At 36.4% G+C, this 17,271-nt stretch overlaps 1 protein-coding gene across 1 annotated transcript in view; it reads right to left on the reverse strand.

The window, feature by feature from the left end:
* LOC105035153 (chitin elicitor receptor kinase 1-like) overlaps nucleotides 1-17,271 on the reverse strand; it is a 49,233-nt gene that overhangs the window by 10,297 nt on the left and 21,665 nt on the right. The window contains 4 exon segments of the mRNA XM_073250464.1: nucleotides 1,664-1,848; nucleotides 5,260-5,394; nucleotides 5,478-5,518; nucleotides 5,613-5,646. Coding sequence (XP_073106565.1) covers nucleotides 1,664-1,848; nucleotides 5,260-5,394; nucleotides 5,478-5,518; nucleotides 5,613-5,646 — 395 coding nt within the window.

A 17,271-nucleotide genomic window follows, 5' to 3' on the forward strand; every position in this document is an offset into this window, starting at 1 on the left:
AAATGTGATTAGATTAAGCAGGGACAGTTCCAGATAAAGCTAAAAATCAAGACAATAAAAGTTCAAGGCTAAAAGCAATAAGTATGTTAGCAGCTCAGTAGGCTTCATACAAGACTATCCACTAGTGAAACATGTCTTTCCTTGTACATTGAATATTTACAAGATGTGTAGTACAATTTTCACCTGATAAGTCCAATCTGCTGTTCCTCAACAAAGGATCAGGACTAGTGTGGGCATATTAGGATTGCATTCTATGTAGTTTTGTAAGTAACTTTTCACTGGGATAATATCAACCAGAAATGAATTGCAAAAAGGATGTTAACACTACATAATTAATAGTAATCAATGTAAAAACAAAGCAAAAACTGTAAAAGAAAAAATAAAAAAACACCAAGCTTGAAAATTTGTTTAAGGACTTAATATTGTCAATCCATGATACATCATCGCTAGTCTAATACTTATATATTCTCAAAGTAGCACTAGTATATTTTAGTTCGTGGTGCCACACTTTCACAAGTAGTGAATATCTAACATGATCACAACCTTCTTGTGAATAATTGCTCAATTTGCAGTAAAAATATAACAGCACCCTTCGTGGGACTCAATCACTGACATTAGTGAAATTCTCAATGAGCAACCCTACTAAACAGGACCACCCTGACCCTAATGAAGTCATCATGTTTGATCCCATTATTCTATGCTTGGGAAACATTAACAAAAGTTTTCTTAAATGAATAAAAATATTAGACTGAAAACTAAATGTTAATTTTCAGTATAGATGCCAATGATGGGTCACATTGTCAATTATGATCTACACCACTATAGATGCTGAAAATTAAAAATCATATGCTTTGGTAGTTTCCTACTTATGCATCTAGTGGGTGAAAAAATAGAAAGTTCTAATATCGTTAACTTGCTAAAATGCATGATAGGATATAGCAACATTGACATTGATCCATGCATACTGAAAACACATTCAAATGCATGATAGCATAGCAAAAACATCATATCATGGACTTTAAGCCATTAACTTTGTCACCAACTTAATGCATAGGCTAGAGACCTCCAAAACATATGACTTCTAGTTTCTAGGCATTTTTAGGCTTGTAGATCAATATCAACCTTCTAGATCTTTGATTTGGATGGTCCATCATTGTTTTCAGAATTGATTTACCAAAGATTTAATGTTTATTCGGTAATCCAACTCTAAATAGTATGTTCCTACAAGAATATCCTTAATTTCTTTCTTAAATAACCAATTAAAGCTTCACCATGGAGTTGACCTCCAACAGAAACAGGTTGAGAATTTGGCCATCACATGTTCGATCTGAAATAGATTTACTTATTGGAACATGTGTACCCTAAGCTGATCAAGAGTTAAATATCCACAAGCAATGACTTCCAGTTTAGAAAGAGAAAGCAGCTATTAGTTTAAGCTAACATATAAATCCAGGTAAATAATGTTCAATTGATTGAACCTGAAAGAATATATGGAATAAAATGTATTGTAGAAATGAAAGAAATAAAACAAAGCCACATATTGCCAGGTCAAAGAATTTTAAGCACAAAATGGTATTTTAAAAGAGAAATAGAGGAAAGAAAAAAAAACACAACTAGTACATGTTGAGTATTACTATATGTGAATAATGTTGTTATAACCAACCTCTCCTCTAAGCTCAGCATAATAAACAGCTCCAAAACCACCTTCACCAATTTTATTAGCCATGCTGAAGTCATTTGTAGCCTTTGCAAGTTCTTCATAGGAGAACTCCACTGATTTGTCAACAGTAATACCTGCCAGGTGGGTGCCAGTTCTAGGAGTATCTGCTGGAGAGTTATCCAAAGAAGCTGCACCCATACCAAATGAGGAACAATCATTAAGTAAACAGGATATATATAGAGAAGGCAAAATGTTAAAAGAAAGCAGAAACCAAAAAGACCTAAAAGCCAGCTACTTCTACATCCTGGCTATACAGTTATTTGCTTCATATGCATCAAGGTCTATGATAAAATCCAAAAAATTTGAAACTTAAAGACATTCTCGGTAGGCTTCACCTTCACAGCTAGCAGCGTTGAGGATGACTGAAAGTTAGAAAGATACTTGACAATGCCTAAGATTAGGAAGAAGAAGAGTACATGGTTGGTTGGCCCGCTGAAATATCACTGAATCACCTTTCAACCAAGCAAACTAATTTTCTAGGAGTTTCGATTGCTCACTTGTATTTGTTGTAACTTCCTCATGTCCTCTTTTGTGCCTCATGATGGAATGATTTAATATACTTTAGTCCTCTAAAATGACATGATTAAGAACATCACTTTGTATATTGCTGAATGATAACTTTACCATTATCAAAATCTTGGAGATACTGGAAGCAAATTTAGTTTGTGAGAATTATAGATTATATTGGTTATACCACATGTTGCCATTTAAGGGTAACATGAACCATTACAAATGCAAACTGACAGAAATGCACCTCCTTGAAGTTGGTAAGAGTACCTAAAAATATCTTACCACAAGCCAACAGAATTTTAAGAGCTGGAATCCACACAAAAATAATTTTATAATTATAATTCTAAAAGAAATCTTTGGTAAAATATTTAGTAATTCCAGAATAATTGATGCAGCATCCAAATCAAAGATCCACATGTTGATTATGATTTACAGTTATAAGAACACCTAGTCATAAGACAGTTGTATCTTTTAGATAATTCTTACCTATGCATCATGTGGATGCAAGAATAAAGTGGTGCCCATTTGCTACTATGCTAAAATATGTAATAGGCATTTAAATTGGGAATCTAGTTTACTGATCATGATTTACATATATTAAAACATATATAGGTTGGAAACCAACAGATTTTGATGCTTAACTATAGCAAACATGCTGTCCCATCATTAAACCATCAATTTTTTGCACCCACATGATACACAGGTTAGAGAGCAGCAAAACATGTACTTGTTAATTTCTAGGTTTTATGCTGTAGATGATGTTCAACAGTGTGGATTTCCAACTTGGAGGACCCATCATTGATTTTGAACCATTAAATATTTACCAAAGATTTGACACAAAGTGTGGCATTCAGACTTTGATTATAATAACACCATACAGCTTGACTAATGCACGTTAGTAACATCTGAGACCTCCATGTCTCCTTGGAAGCAGCAGCAACATTTATGGTACTAATCTGCATTTTGAGTCCGAAAGCCTCAACCTAAATTACACAGTAACAACCCCCGTGAGTATATTCGGTCTAACAATTAGATACCAACTAGATTTTAGACCTTTTTCCTTCCAAGTGAAATATAGCACCTCCTGTAAATCTCAACAAATCATGGTAAAGCATATGCCATATATGCCATTATGCCTGACAAGATCAGTAGCCTTTTCCCATCCAGAGTAATGTCCATATCCATCACAAAGTAATGACAACGTATTATAATAACATGAACGTACTCTTGCAAATAGAATGTCATGAGCTGATGGATAGCTTGTAGCTGTGTGGTTCATCCACATGCAAACCAAATGTACACTTCAAATTGTATACTGTGGACATATCTAATGTGCATCAAATACAGCTAAAATATGTGATGACTACTTATCTAAGTATTTTTATATTTTCTTTTTCAATGAAAAGGATGTGGATACTTCTGCTACATTTTTAAAATACATCTAGGGATGAGAGGAGGGGCTTCCTTGTTTCCTTTAATGAATGTTAGCCTTTTAGTGATGGCCATGATGGATAATTAATTTTAGAATTTCTGATGTTAACAAGTACTATGGAATATGCTTTATGAATATGATGGATCACTGAATGGAGTTTGGTAATGTCAAATTTTATGGACTGTATTACTGTGACAACACATTATGCTTTACAGTGTTCTTGTACAAATATGTTAAGAATGTACGATTTATAGTGATGTCCCAGCCACACCATATCCTATATTTTCAGGACTTGCTGGATTAATGTATCCATATTGTGTTGCATCCATATCCTGTATTCATGTCAACACCTTTTAGACACCCAAATAGTTAGCTATTTCCAGCATTCCATAATTTGTAGCTATAATTGGCAATTCTGGTGCTTAGTACAAAGCATTACAATTAAGTGCACAAGCCACCTTATTTAAAAGAACAGACTTATGCAATGATCATGAAGTGCTGCAGATAAGAAAGACACTTATTGTGCCAACTTGTATCGCTAAACTTAAGGAATAATGAACCGAATAGAGAAGAAAATGTCAATTTGTCTAGTTAAGCTAAGAAAATGGTTAATATGACCAAAAAGATCCGAACAACTTAAATTTTGAAATGCATATAACACAATAGGATCTTGCAAGAAAAGTAGTAACCCTATGGTTGGTTGGGATAATGAGTGGGTGGATAGATGAAGATGGAAGGATGGATGACCTCCGTCCACCGTTTGGTTCAAAAAATTATAGGGAGGATGGATGAAAAAGGAGGGTTGTCCATTCATTTTTGTATCCTCCCAAATTGAGAGGATGCAAGAAAGGATGGATAAAGTGTCGATGGATGGATCTTTGCATTGATAAAATTATCTCATTAATTTTTTGATAAACTATAATATTTCTTCACTTTTTCATTCATATTTTTATATATATCTATATATACTATTAAATTTTATTACTAATTATTTTAATTTTAGTACATAATTTCGATAATTATAATTAAATAATTAGAATTATCTTCTATTTCTCTATTTTTATTTATTATGTTTAATTAACTATTTTTATGATATTTATTAACTATTTAAATTAAATTATAAATTAATTAGTTATTTATATAATTAATTATATAATAAATTTATTCATAATTAATTTATTAAATTATTTATTAAATTAAATTAAGTTAAATATTTATATATTTTTTTATATAATTATAGATTATAATGATTATAAATTTATATATTGTTTACTTCTTAATATAAATAAGTGTTATAAATTGATAATAGTAATATTTTCATCAAAAGATAATCTAGTAAAAATGTTATACAAATATCATCCATCCTCCCTTTTATTCCTCCTATACTAACTAAAAGAGAAATCATTTCTACCCATGCTTTCATATTTCACCAAACATATAACAGCTTCTATCATCCTCTCCTTATTCATCCTTCCTCCTCTACCCCTCCTTCCTTCCTTCATACCAAACATAGGGTAAAAGTCCACCCAGTTGCATAGCACATGAAAAAAAAGCAAAGTGCAAATAGAATTACTATGGCTATGTTGATTGGTATTACCTTCAGATTGTGATGGAAGCAGTGCAGCCTTCTTTGCTTTCCTTCTCCTATAAACCCCAACATACAAGCAGATGGATAATGCTAGTAAAACTATGACAGCTATAGAAATACCAGCAATAGCTGCCCCAGAAAGCCCTGCTTGTATTCAATTTCAAAAAACATTAGATCCATGTCAGACTTAAAAGCTGAGAAACTATAGTAGATCTTATTTCCATAACTCATGCTTGAACACTGATGCAGAAGGGCAATGAACAACCACCTGTACTGCAAAACATGATAATAAAAGTCTTTGTTAGGATCAACAAAAAGAAATATATGAACGCCCACTAGCAAGCTGGCCCACCAATATTTACCTTGACGAAAAGGGGCGATAACTTCCATTTGGATCTGCAAAAACCATATAAAAAAATTATGGCACGATCGTGAACTTCATCAAGAGAGAATCTTAGTTATCACATGACAAATTATAGCAAAATTCCAAACTTTCTGGAAGGGAGAAGCTAAATTATACCAACTCATATATTTAGGATTTCGAAATTGACCATAGAAGATAATACCTCAAAGAGTTTAATCGTAATAAGAGCATATATTAGCAAAATGAATAAAAAAACTTGGAAGCTATCTTTAAGGATGGTTCCAACCTGTTGTCCCATTTTAGTTTCATTTAATATGACACAAAGATCACATATCTGATGTTTGGAAAGCCAAAACTATGAATTGACTAAAATCGATTATGTATAGCTGTGATATTTGGAAAATGTATGGTCGCTTTTACATATCTTTAAATATCACCAGCCTGTGCCCCTTTCTTGGAAAAGGACATGACAATAGATCTAATACAGAAAAGGACAACTTCAAATGGGTGAAAGAGATGACAAATGAAACACGAATGAGCAAAAATTGACAAAAAATTCTGATGTGGGAAACCACAAGTTGACTTTAAAAATAAGCGAGAAACAAGTGAAAAATGCATATGAAACAATTTGGCAATGAATAGGAAAGTAGTAACCAGTAGTTTCTTTGTATTTTGTCATATGTTCTCACTTTCCCCAACAGTTCTCCTGTGTCCTTTTGAAGGTGAGTCCAAAGCAACGTTTAGTTTTGGTGATGCTGAATCAGATACATATTTATAATTGGATAGATGCAAGCAGCATGATGCAAGGATATATGGTACAGAAGGCACTACTTCATATTTGCAAGCACTTCAAAAATATTAAGTATATATGTTTAATACTGGTTTCAAAAAGTAATGCATGAAATATATGCTACATAATGACCAAATTGAGAAAAACTGTGAAGCTTAAAACTAAAACTTCAGGAAAAAAAAAATTGATATACTAGGTTTTATTTTATTTGATGGATTTATTGCTATGCAGGGTTGAAATCATGCAACATATAGACATTTGATAACGTTCTATTATATCTTTAAGTTGACTCCTGACATAACTGAATTATAGGGGTCTAACAGAGAAGTTGGGAGGAGCTAAGCTCATTAAACAAAAAAATCTTGTAAAAAAATCTGCCATACATTGGGTGTAAATCTGTCTTTTCTACCTCATGAATGGCAGGACTGCTCTATCCATGAGATTCTTATCAACTTGAATGTTTCTGCATGTCTTTGTTTTCTCAATCCCATTGAATAAGAAACTAAACACAAGATCAATCAACTGCATGTTTATCAAAGATTAAAATGCTGGCTATGCCAGTTTGCTAGGACTGGCACAAACCAGGCCAGGGCTAGACAGGCAGAAGAAATGGCGCAGCTGGTACATGTGTGCCAATTCTTGCCAATAATGGGAATGGATAGGCTCCATATAACACTCACCATGCCACTGTCAGGTCAACAAAGCAGTAGCATCTGGCATCTAATGCTTCCTATTTATGGGGTACTCCGTACTCTTGTTCTTAAAGATGTATCAATGTCGTAAAATGTCCCTCATTAACAGTATGCTAGTATGTATATCTTTATGTTGCCTTTTATGATGGCATTTCCAACCATTTTGAGAAACAGTACTCCCTCCAATAATGTAATTTGCAAAGCAATCTATATAGAATGTACATATTTTTCTAAATAAAATAACTGGCATATCAAACCCCACCAAGCTTTGTCAAGTTTAGCATGCCTGACTCCATTTACAGAAATAATAGGCATGTGCATCTTCCCTCACATATAGTTTGGCACACTTTTATATAACCAGACATTACTGCACATGACCAAAACAGTCCACTACAATTGGATTTGCAAGCTGAGTTAATATGCCTATAAAGGCAGCCCAGTGAATAAGAATCCTGCCATTGCAGGGTATATAGAGGATCATATATACACATCCTTAACCCCGCATGCAGAGTGGCTGTTTCCAGTTTTGAACTCGTGACCTTTAGATCACAATTAAGCAAACTTACCATTGCACCATGACTCACCCTTTAGTAGATTTGTCCAACATATAGGGGAATTAGCTTAGGAATTGGCTCAGTGAATTCCGCTATATGATGGCCAAATCTACTGCTGGACAGATAGGCTTAACTGAATTCTCCATTAGTTTGGTGATCAAGTGATACCACAATGAAATTAGATTATGTCTTTGATCTCAGCACTGCATTGACAGCCAAAAACACAAATGGATGTTGGAAGTTTCCTTGTTTGATAGAGCATGGAAGGTTTGAATCATTTGACTACCCATATCACCAAAGGATCATGGTAGTCCAGTCTTTAGATCAATGGCGGTCTTGACATGTAGCATGGATATAATGACCAAGGAGCTAACCCCTCATCATTATTAGATTAAGGGCCTATGATGCTTGGTGAACTCCTCATGCTTGGGCCTTTGCCCCTGGTGAGCCAATGGCTACCATCACATACGCATGCACAATAGGAACCATTCAACATCTCATGATAGGCAAGAAGAGTGGTTTCCTGAAAAATAACAATATCTCGCAATAAGAACTGCAAAGAAAAATCTCATCAGGACTCTCTCTTTGACCCTTCTCCATGAATACCGAGAAGCCAACTGGCTCAGGCAATCAGTTTTGAGAGTACAGCACTAGAGGCTCATCACCGAAGCAAAGAACCAAAATATCATAATCACATGCCAACCTTCCTTGCTCACAGTATCACCTTCATCCTCTCTTGATTTCTTGTTTCCCAGAAGATGCAGTGACTCTTGTCAGCATTGTATAAAAATGAAAGGAGAATATAGAAGGGAAAAAGTATCCATTAAGTTCTTTCCTTCCTGCTCTTTATCTTCTTTACTATATGCTTTGCATGTTTCATCACAGACCAGCAACCTTCATTGTAAAATAACAATAATAATAATAATAACAAAATAAAATTTCTAGTAAAATTACTCTAGGCTCACATAACATGCAATTTAAGAAGGAGAAGGAGTGAATAAATAGACTTCCTGTTCCTATTTCAGCTTATCATCTCTTTCTTCTTGAAACTGTTCTGCTTCCTTCTTGGCCACACCAAGACCCTCAAGCTGGAGAGCAGTTTATTTGAGCCTGTTATGTTAAACGGTTTGTATTTGTGTGGCTGTTAGAATGGATGACATGAGCATCATCAAAGATTCAAGCTTGTGGTAGCCGTAGAAGATCAGGCAGAGCCACACTGCTTCCATGAGATGCTAGCACCATCTTTGACCATGATTAGTGCCTTGTTTCAATCATGTCACACTCTGGCAGGTTTTATACCTACTCTCTTGGCATAATTAGTTAGGCCATCATCAACACCCAAGTCATGCTACTACCATGATGAACTTGGCACCCACCTGGCCAATAGATCTAATGGTAACCATTGGTCATGCACCATCATGAACAAAGGTTTCTCACCACCATCCTGCACAAGCCACTTGTCACCTTTTAATGTAAGGAGTCGATCCTTGGGTTGCTTGCTATCATTAAATGCAGGCCAACAAAATCTTACCAATCATAGATTGCTCAAACAATTGATAACTAGACAAGGCTTGCTTAGCATTCTTGTATATTGTGGCATCGCTGCACTGTCAATCTCATGCTGTCAATGCCTTGAGTTTGTCGATTGTTTTGGTACAGCAAGGGGTGGAATGGCAAGGGGTATTGGGCTAGAGGAAGGTTCAAGAAAATAAAGCGGCCAAAGGGAAGTCAATTGGAAGTCAATGTTATTTAATTCTCCATCTTCTATTTATCATGTCTTCTTCCTCCACTCTTAGTCAAGTGAGAGGAAAACCTCTAGTCACCCAACTCTTGTATCATCCATCCATAGACACATCTTGGACCTTCCACAAGAAAATAAAAGTTTGAGTACGCCCCATTAACTCTCTTGCGAGCAAGCTTGCAACATTCATGTTGCTGTTCCATGCTTGTGCTGCCACTGACCTTGCTATACTTGCACATTGATGCCGATATATCATCACAACAAGTAATGGAATAGTGGCATCTTATTGCCATCAAAGCTGATCAATGTAATCTCCCTTATTAGCAATAGTCTTCCACTTAGGATGGTGCACTTGCTTCTGAATCTCCCAAGAAAATGGTCCCTTCATCCACTTCCTTAAACCCCTTTGTAATTAAAATTTTTAAGAGAACTTCCCTGTGCCTTCACCCAAATCGGCTACCACACATGTAACTGCTTCTGGTAATTAAATGATCTCCCTAAGATGAAGTCCCAATTATCATGATACATGTTCTAGTGAAGCCCAATCACCCTGAGTGCTCCAACAATCTGTGATCATCATCACCGCTCCATCGGAAAATGCAAGCCATCAAAATACCGTCTTCATGGCAATTGCTTCAACTTGTGCATAAACCATTTTAATTGTTCCAATCACCACATAAGGATTTGAAGTTCAAGCATCCACCCATGGGGTTTGTCCATCTCCAAATATCTCTTTTAAGAGTATGGGAGTTCACCTTTAAGGTTTGCCTATGTCAATTTCAATAGTTATGCACACTTGCTCTTGGGGCTTCTAATATACATTCGATACATAGAGTCTTAGGCAATATCTTTCAGTGCTTAATCTTCACCAAAATGTGCTGCCTAGAGTTAGTGGTGTTTACATGCCAACTAATGTTGGTGGAATCATCTCGAACTACCTAGTTCAGGGCATACAGAGCCACACCAAGACCTTTAGTCTTTAAATCGACAAACTGATAAAGGAAGGGGAGAGGGAAAATAAAAGATAGTAAAAGAGAGGGAGGAGAGGGAGAGGAAGGGTGGCGGATGACTAGTGGAGGCCGGCAGAGGGGCATAAAGGGGTGGAGGAGGGGCTTCGCTTTCTAGTTCCCCTATTTCATTTGAAGCAGGGGTCCTCAAGGGGCCCCTTCTTGATTTCGAAGAATTTAAGTCAACTCGGCAACCCTTTTGCCGATTTCACTTAATTTTTTCAAACAAAAAAAAGTTTTTTTGAAAAAAATTAAGTGAAGTCAACAAGGGGATTGTCGACTTTTTTTTTTTTTGTTGGAAGAGGGTTGCCAACTTCATTTAAATTCTTTGAAATAAACAAAACGTCCCCTCCAAGATTCTTATTTCAGTAGGGAACTGAGAAGTGAAGCTCCTCCATCTCTCCCTGGCCCTCTATCGACCTTCCACTACCCTCCATTTCTCTCCCTTACTTCCTCCTCATCTCCCTCTTTCCTCTCCCCCATTCTCCCTCTCCCTCACCCTCTTTTGCTGTGTCGGACAGCATTCCACCAGCCTCCGCTAGCCTTCTCCCTCTCTCTCTCTCCTTCCTTTCCTCTCTCCCTCTCCCCCCCTTCTCCTTCTCCCCTGCCCTCTTTGCTATGTCAGTATAGGCCCGGCATGGAATGGCACAGGGTGTACCAAATCATGCCACTAGACAATCGGTGTGGGTCCTGTTACCAGCATAGTGATCCTTGATGCAAACTTACCCTTTCTAAAGTTTTGAAGGGTAATATTTAAGAGTATTATGAAGCGTGGGCAGCTGAGGCTTTCACTTTCTATGTTTAATATATAGTCTAAGATGTTTCACCTCGTTCGCCCTCTCCAAGGTGTGACACCTAAAATTTTGTGGAATTAACTATAGGGTTTGCTAAAAATAGAGGGCAGCCCATTGCATGAGGCTCTTGCCATTAAGAGGTTTGGGGAGGGTTTGATCTATTCAACCTTACCTATTTTTGTGCTTCAAAATCATGACCTCCAAAATAAAATAGAGCAATCTTAGCTTTGCACAGGGCTCTCCAAGGTGTGACACCTAAAATTTTGTGGAATTAACTATAGGGTTTGCTAAAAATAAAGGCAGCCCATTGCATGAGGCTCTTGCCATTAAGGGGTTTGGGGAGGGTTTGATCTATTCAACCTTACCTATTTTTGTGTTTCAAAACCATGACCTCCAGAGCAAAATAGAGCAATCTTAGCTTTGCACAGGGCTCACCTTTGAATTAACTATAGGGCTTATTCATATCTAAACATCCTAGATTATGAGTTTGGGCATTTTGTTCCCATGGCTTGTCCATCTCTAGAAGTATAAAACTTGAGGGCTTTGCATTGACATGGCGAGTATTTCCAAAACAAAAGCTTTAAAAAAAGGTGAACATTCACTTCCAAGGTTTGCTCTTTCTACCATATCACGATTAGGGTATATTGTGTTCATCTACTAGGACCATGCACTCTTATGTGTAACATTTAGATTTTTTGGCACTCATCTTTTGAGTTTTCCCTATTTAGCGGACAAAATTTGATGAATATGCCCATTTAGGGTTGGCCAATTTCCAAAGTCTCTATTAAATTTGAGGCTTTCCTATACATAGCACTCAAAACTTTTGTTGCACGCATAACCCTATAATTTTACATTTTGCATGAATATTCTTTCGAACATTTTCTGTTCGCAATGATGCCCTTACATGTAGCTACCATTAACTGCTCTTAGCCCAAACTATCCTAGTTAAAACATAAATCTCAATGGAAATGACAAAACCACCACATCATCCATAATCAGAGTCCATTAATGCTCCTGGCATTTATGCCGTTTGCCAAAATACAGCTAATTTTAGCAACTAGTTTGCTATGAGGACATTGGTGTAAAAATATTTTTGAAAAGAATTCTTGCAAATTGCAGCTATAGGTTTTTCATGCAAAATCAAAACTTTCAAGCAGTACACATGCCAAAAAAGAACTTTTAAGTTTCTAGACATTTACCTCTAGTCCTGCCCGAGTTTACAAAGTTCAAAGTTTGGTCCTGTGGCATACGCTAGTAAGAGTTTGCTCAACTCTAAAAGCTTCAAACTTGGTGTTTGTGGCACTCGCCCTCAAGGTTTACCTGATTTAGAGATTTCATGCTTAAAATTTCTAGCATTCACATGTGGTTTTTGCTCAGTTCTAAAATTTCCATGTTTAGCATCTGGCATCGGCCTTCAAGATCTGCTTGGCTATAGAAACTTAAAAAACCTAAAAGCCTTCACTTGAAGCAACATTCATCACATACTTCGTACTCCAAGACTAAGACTGTATTTTGACTATGTTTGGTATAGTTTAGTGGAAGGCTATTTAGGGACCATACAATTCAATATTATTTACCATATCATTAGGGAACATTCAAGGTTCTCTAGTAGGACTTTGTCGTTTTGTTGCCTTTCTATCATCAACAATAAGTTATATGCCCATGCATCTCCATAAGACAGTTCAAGGATATCATGTGTCTTTATCATCAAAATCCATCATTCTCACTATAATGAGAAAGGCAAATACTTAATATGGTTCACTGAACCAAACTGAACTACTCGGTTTGGCTCGTATCGAGCCGAATCGGTGTGGAATCGGTCGGTTTGGCCCTGAAAATCGAAACAGGGCCTGAACCGCCCCAAACCGCTCCGAACCATGCAGTTTGGTACAATTCGGCCCTGTTCCTTTTTTTTTTCTTTTTTTTTTTGTTTTCTTGTTGTTTGCTATAGCGGAGTCCTAGGGGATCTAAAAAGAAAAAACTGTGGGAGAAAGAGAAGTCAGAGACTTCTCTTCCATCATTTTCATCTCCAAAAAAAAAACTCCTTTCTACATAGATCTAAGGTCAAATTAAATTTTCATAATTTTTAAATTTTATAATATTTTTAAATTTAAAAGTATATAAAAATATAAAATTAATTTCTAAAAATATAAAAAATAAAAGAATGAAATTTTATTATTTTTACATAATTACTGAACTGCTGTGATTATTCAACTTTCAAGAATGGATCTATCAGAAATGAAGTCAGATATTGCTTGGGACCATGGATAGATGCTCTTGGGTGAGCATCATTAGAAATGCAACTAATACAACACAAGGTTAAAGAAAAAAGGGGTAACATAGTGGAAACAATATTTGGTTTGCGATTATACCAATGTAGTTATGTACCACAAGTGTCCACAAGAGGTTCGTCAATTGATGAAGAAATATTTCGCTGATTTCAAAATAACGAAGTGAGAGGACTTTGAAGAAGAAAGCGGAGGTGAACTGCCAAGCTACATAGCCACCTTCCTATCACTCTAAGGAGTCAGAAAAAATGCCCACCTCAAATGATGAGGCACAAATCCAGGCTATCATTAATGCGAGCTTGGAAGATCAATGGCGGTTTGAGGAATTGGCCAGGCATAAGGCTCACTTTGAACCATCAGTTTACGAGTCGGGATCAAATTTTGTGACCATTGCAAGAGAGTCAGAGTTTAGGAGGATCTCCTCAATTAGAGAGCCCATTGGTAAAGGCACGAGCAGTATTGCTTCTATGTTTGGAGCTTTTAACAGCAGGAAGAAGTCTTCTAGAGAGATTTCAGCTAGAGCCACTATCCATAACTTAAATCCATACGCCTTCCAAGCAAGAAAGGGTTGATAGTATGTTGAAGAAAGACAAGAAGGATATGTGGCCAGCTATAATGTCCTTGTTTTACTTCAGCCACATCTCAGCGTATGCGGCAGACAACACATTATCACTCTGTCATTGCATCTATATAGGCTGCAGGTCCAGATGTAGATCCTCTAAGATCCAAGGATTCTATTGTGAGCTTCTTGACAACAATAATGAGAAACTACAAAACTGGACCGCATCGTATCAGAATAAGTGACCAACGCATCAATTTACGATGATCTGTGATGGTTGAACTGATCCTACCAAATGAAGCATATCAACTTTCTGACATATTGTAATAGGAAAATATTTTTTTCAAAAGTTCATTGATGTTTCAAATCAGGTGCACAATGTTGTGTATATCCTTTGATGGAGGAGATGATCGATTAGGTCTAAAAGCATAATATCATACAGGTTATCATCGATAGTGGGCCACAGTATAGGACTGCAAGGAAAATCCTGATGTAGTGGCGACTACATATATTCTCGACAACATGTGCTGCACAGTGTATTGATCTGATGTTGATGGACATGAAAAACTTAATAGGATGCAGAAGACAATAGACTCAGTACAGATTATTACTAGATTCATTTACAATCACAAGCATCCTATCATTGATGCAACAATATATAGAGGGAGACATATTGAGAACAAATGTCACATAATTTGCTACGAATTATATAATACTTGATAGCCTTATCGACCAGAAAGTACACCTACATCAAATATTTGTCAGTCCTGAGTGGCAAAAGAGTACATATGCTAGGATAGACACTGAGAGGAGCAATATGAACAACTTAGTGACGAGACAGACATTCTAGTAGCGAGTCGAAAACATAGTGAAGACTGTCAAGCCTTTATATGAGTTGGTTCAGGCCGTGGATAGCGAAAGGTACCCCCAAATGGGCTTCTTGTATCACACGATGGAGAGGACAAAAGATCAGATTAGGTCGGTAAATCCGAAACATGTCCATGACTCCACCCAAATCATTGAGTATAGGTAAGACTAACAGATGAGTAGAGACTTGCATCTAGCAAGTGCCAAATCAAGAATGCTCTGAAAATTTGATTGCTCTTGTATTTGTACAAATATACTTAACCAATTCTGAAATTTATCTGCAGCTTATTATTTGAACCTGAGATTCCAATACATGATTATGGGATAGGCATGAATGACAAGCTTCTGACGTCAATACGAAACATGAGATATAAGATGGAGTCCAATCCAGATATCACAGCTTGTGCATAGAAAAAATTAGATTAAGTGATTTTTGTTAACTTAGCTGTATCTTCAACCAATAACATATGATAATAAAGATATTTTTTACAAATAAAATATTTAGCGAGAGACTGATAAATCTAGAACCAATGTGATAGTCATAAACAAAAAACAAAACCATGAATCCAAGTAGATTATATATGAATGAGAATGATAACTCTTATCTGACATTACATAGTTACTAATAAATCTAATGTAATACAATTTTATTTTTAATTTTGTTCAATCTTAATGCTTTTACAGCTGAATGATAGGTCTATTTCAAATTGGCGGCTCCTACTCTAAACTGACTTGCCATTCAAATCCTCTCCCAGACGACCTTCCCAAATGGCTGTAAATGCAATTGGTCGACCTTCGCCCTTATCCACTGCAAGCTAGAAACAGTCTGATAGAGAAAAGTATCAACAACCTTGTATATATTCACTACAATCTAAGGTTGAGGCTAAAATATATTCAAGAGAAAGTTGAGTTAAAGTACTCAGATCCGACTGTGAATGACTTTGTTAATGATGAAGAGGATCCGATGATCAGATAAATTGTCGGTCAGTAGCAAGAGCCAGAGTTTAATGAGCCAGAATCGCCTCCACAACCAATTAGATTCGTAACTAGTGAGGTTGAGGTAGATGCTGAGTAATAGACAACTAGTAATATTCGATGTAAGCTTCCAACTGATCAGTCACCAGACTTCCTCGCAAGACATAATAAGAGGGCAGGCAGCTGCTCAATGCAAAAAAAAAAAAAAAGAAAGACAGTTGCAACCTCGATAAAGAGGATGGAGCAATCAATTGACTTAGTTCACTTAGATTCAGAGACCAGACAGAGCAATGATGGTAGTTCTTGATGCAGAACAGAATTACAAAGGATTGAAGGAGAATGATCCGATCAACAGCTATCAACATTAGGTTAAGAATAAAACTACAATCACGACTTTTTCCTTTTAGATAGTTAGCCGGTTATAATATATTTTTTGATATTTGGTTACCTTATGTAGCCATATTATATTTCCTGATCTTCAAATGCCATATTTATGGGATTTTGTTTTGATATTTAGGGGATTTCTAATTGTAATTTTCAAATGCTGTATTTAGGAGATTCTGTTTCGATATTTAGGGAATTTCATATTGTAATATTATTTAATGTTGTTTAGCTATAATCTGGCTATCAATAGCCCTTGTAAAAGCTTAATTGGGCAGTTGACCATTCAATCAAAAAGTTTCTTTCAGATTTTGTCTATTATTATCTTATTTTCAAAAGTCATTCATTGAATTTAGAGTTTGTCAAGTCAGCTAGAACCTTATCTAGCCCATCCGCATTCCCGTTCTGCATCAATTGGTATTAGAGCTTTTCAGCTCCTAGTATGTCTAATGGTCGAGGTGAGAACAACCACCCTATTGATGGTGATCAAGGGGTGCAAGCCTTTTGGGTGGTGATTCAGATCCAGCAGGCAGCCATTACAGAGTTATGACAAATGATGGAGGGGCTAGTGATGGATGCCAACAAGAATCGTAAGGTAGGAATAACCGTGCTAGAGATGATGCTCACAGCCAGCCTGCCGATCAACATGATCCTAATAATCAACGTAGGCATCCTGCCAATGCTGATTCTTCAGATGACGAAATTGGGGGTTTTGTTGTTAAGGCTACCCTGAACAAATTACAGGAAGGCTAAAGATTATTACCTCAAGGTTGATGTCCCTGCTTTTAGTGGGCGTGTCAGCATTGAGAAGTTCCTTGATTGGTTATACGAGGTCGAAAAGTTTTTTGAGATGATGAATGTGCCAGATGAGAAAAGAGTTAAGCTGGTTACTTATCAACTTAGGAGAGGAGTTGCTGCTTGGTGGGACAACATGCAAATTAAACCAAAGGCAAGCCAAGGTGCATGTGAAAACCTAAGAAAAGATGAAAAAATTGTTGAAAGGTAGATT

This window comes from Elaeis guineensis, unplaced genomic scaffold (genome assembly GCF_000442705.2).
Source record: "Elaeis guineensis isolate ETL-2024a unplaced genomic scaffold, EG11 Super_Scaffold_1000033, whole genome shotgun sequence".
In the NCBI taxonomy this organism is placed as follows: domain Eukaryota; kingdom Viridiplantae; phylum Streptophyta; class Magnoliopsida; order Arecales; family Arecaceae; genus Elaeis; species Elaeis guineensis.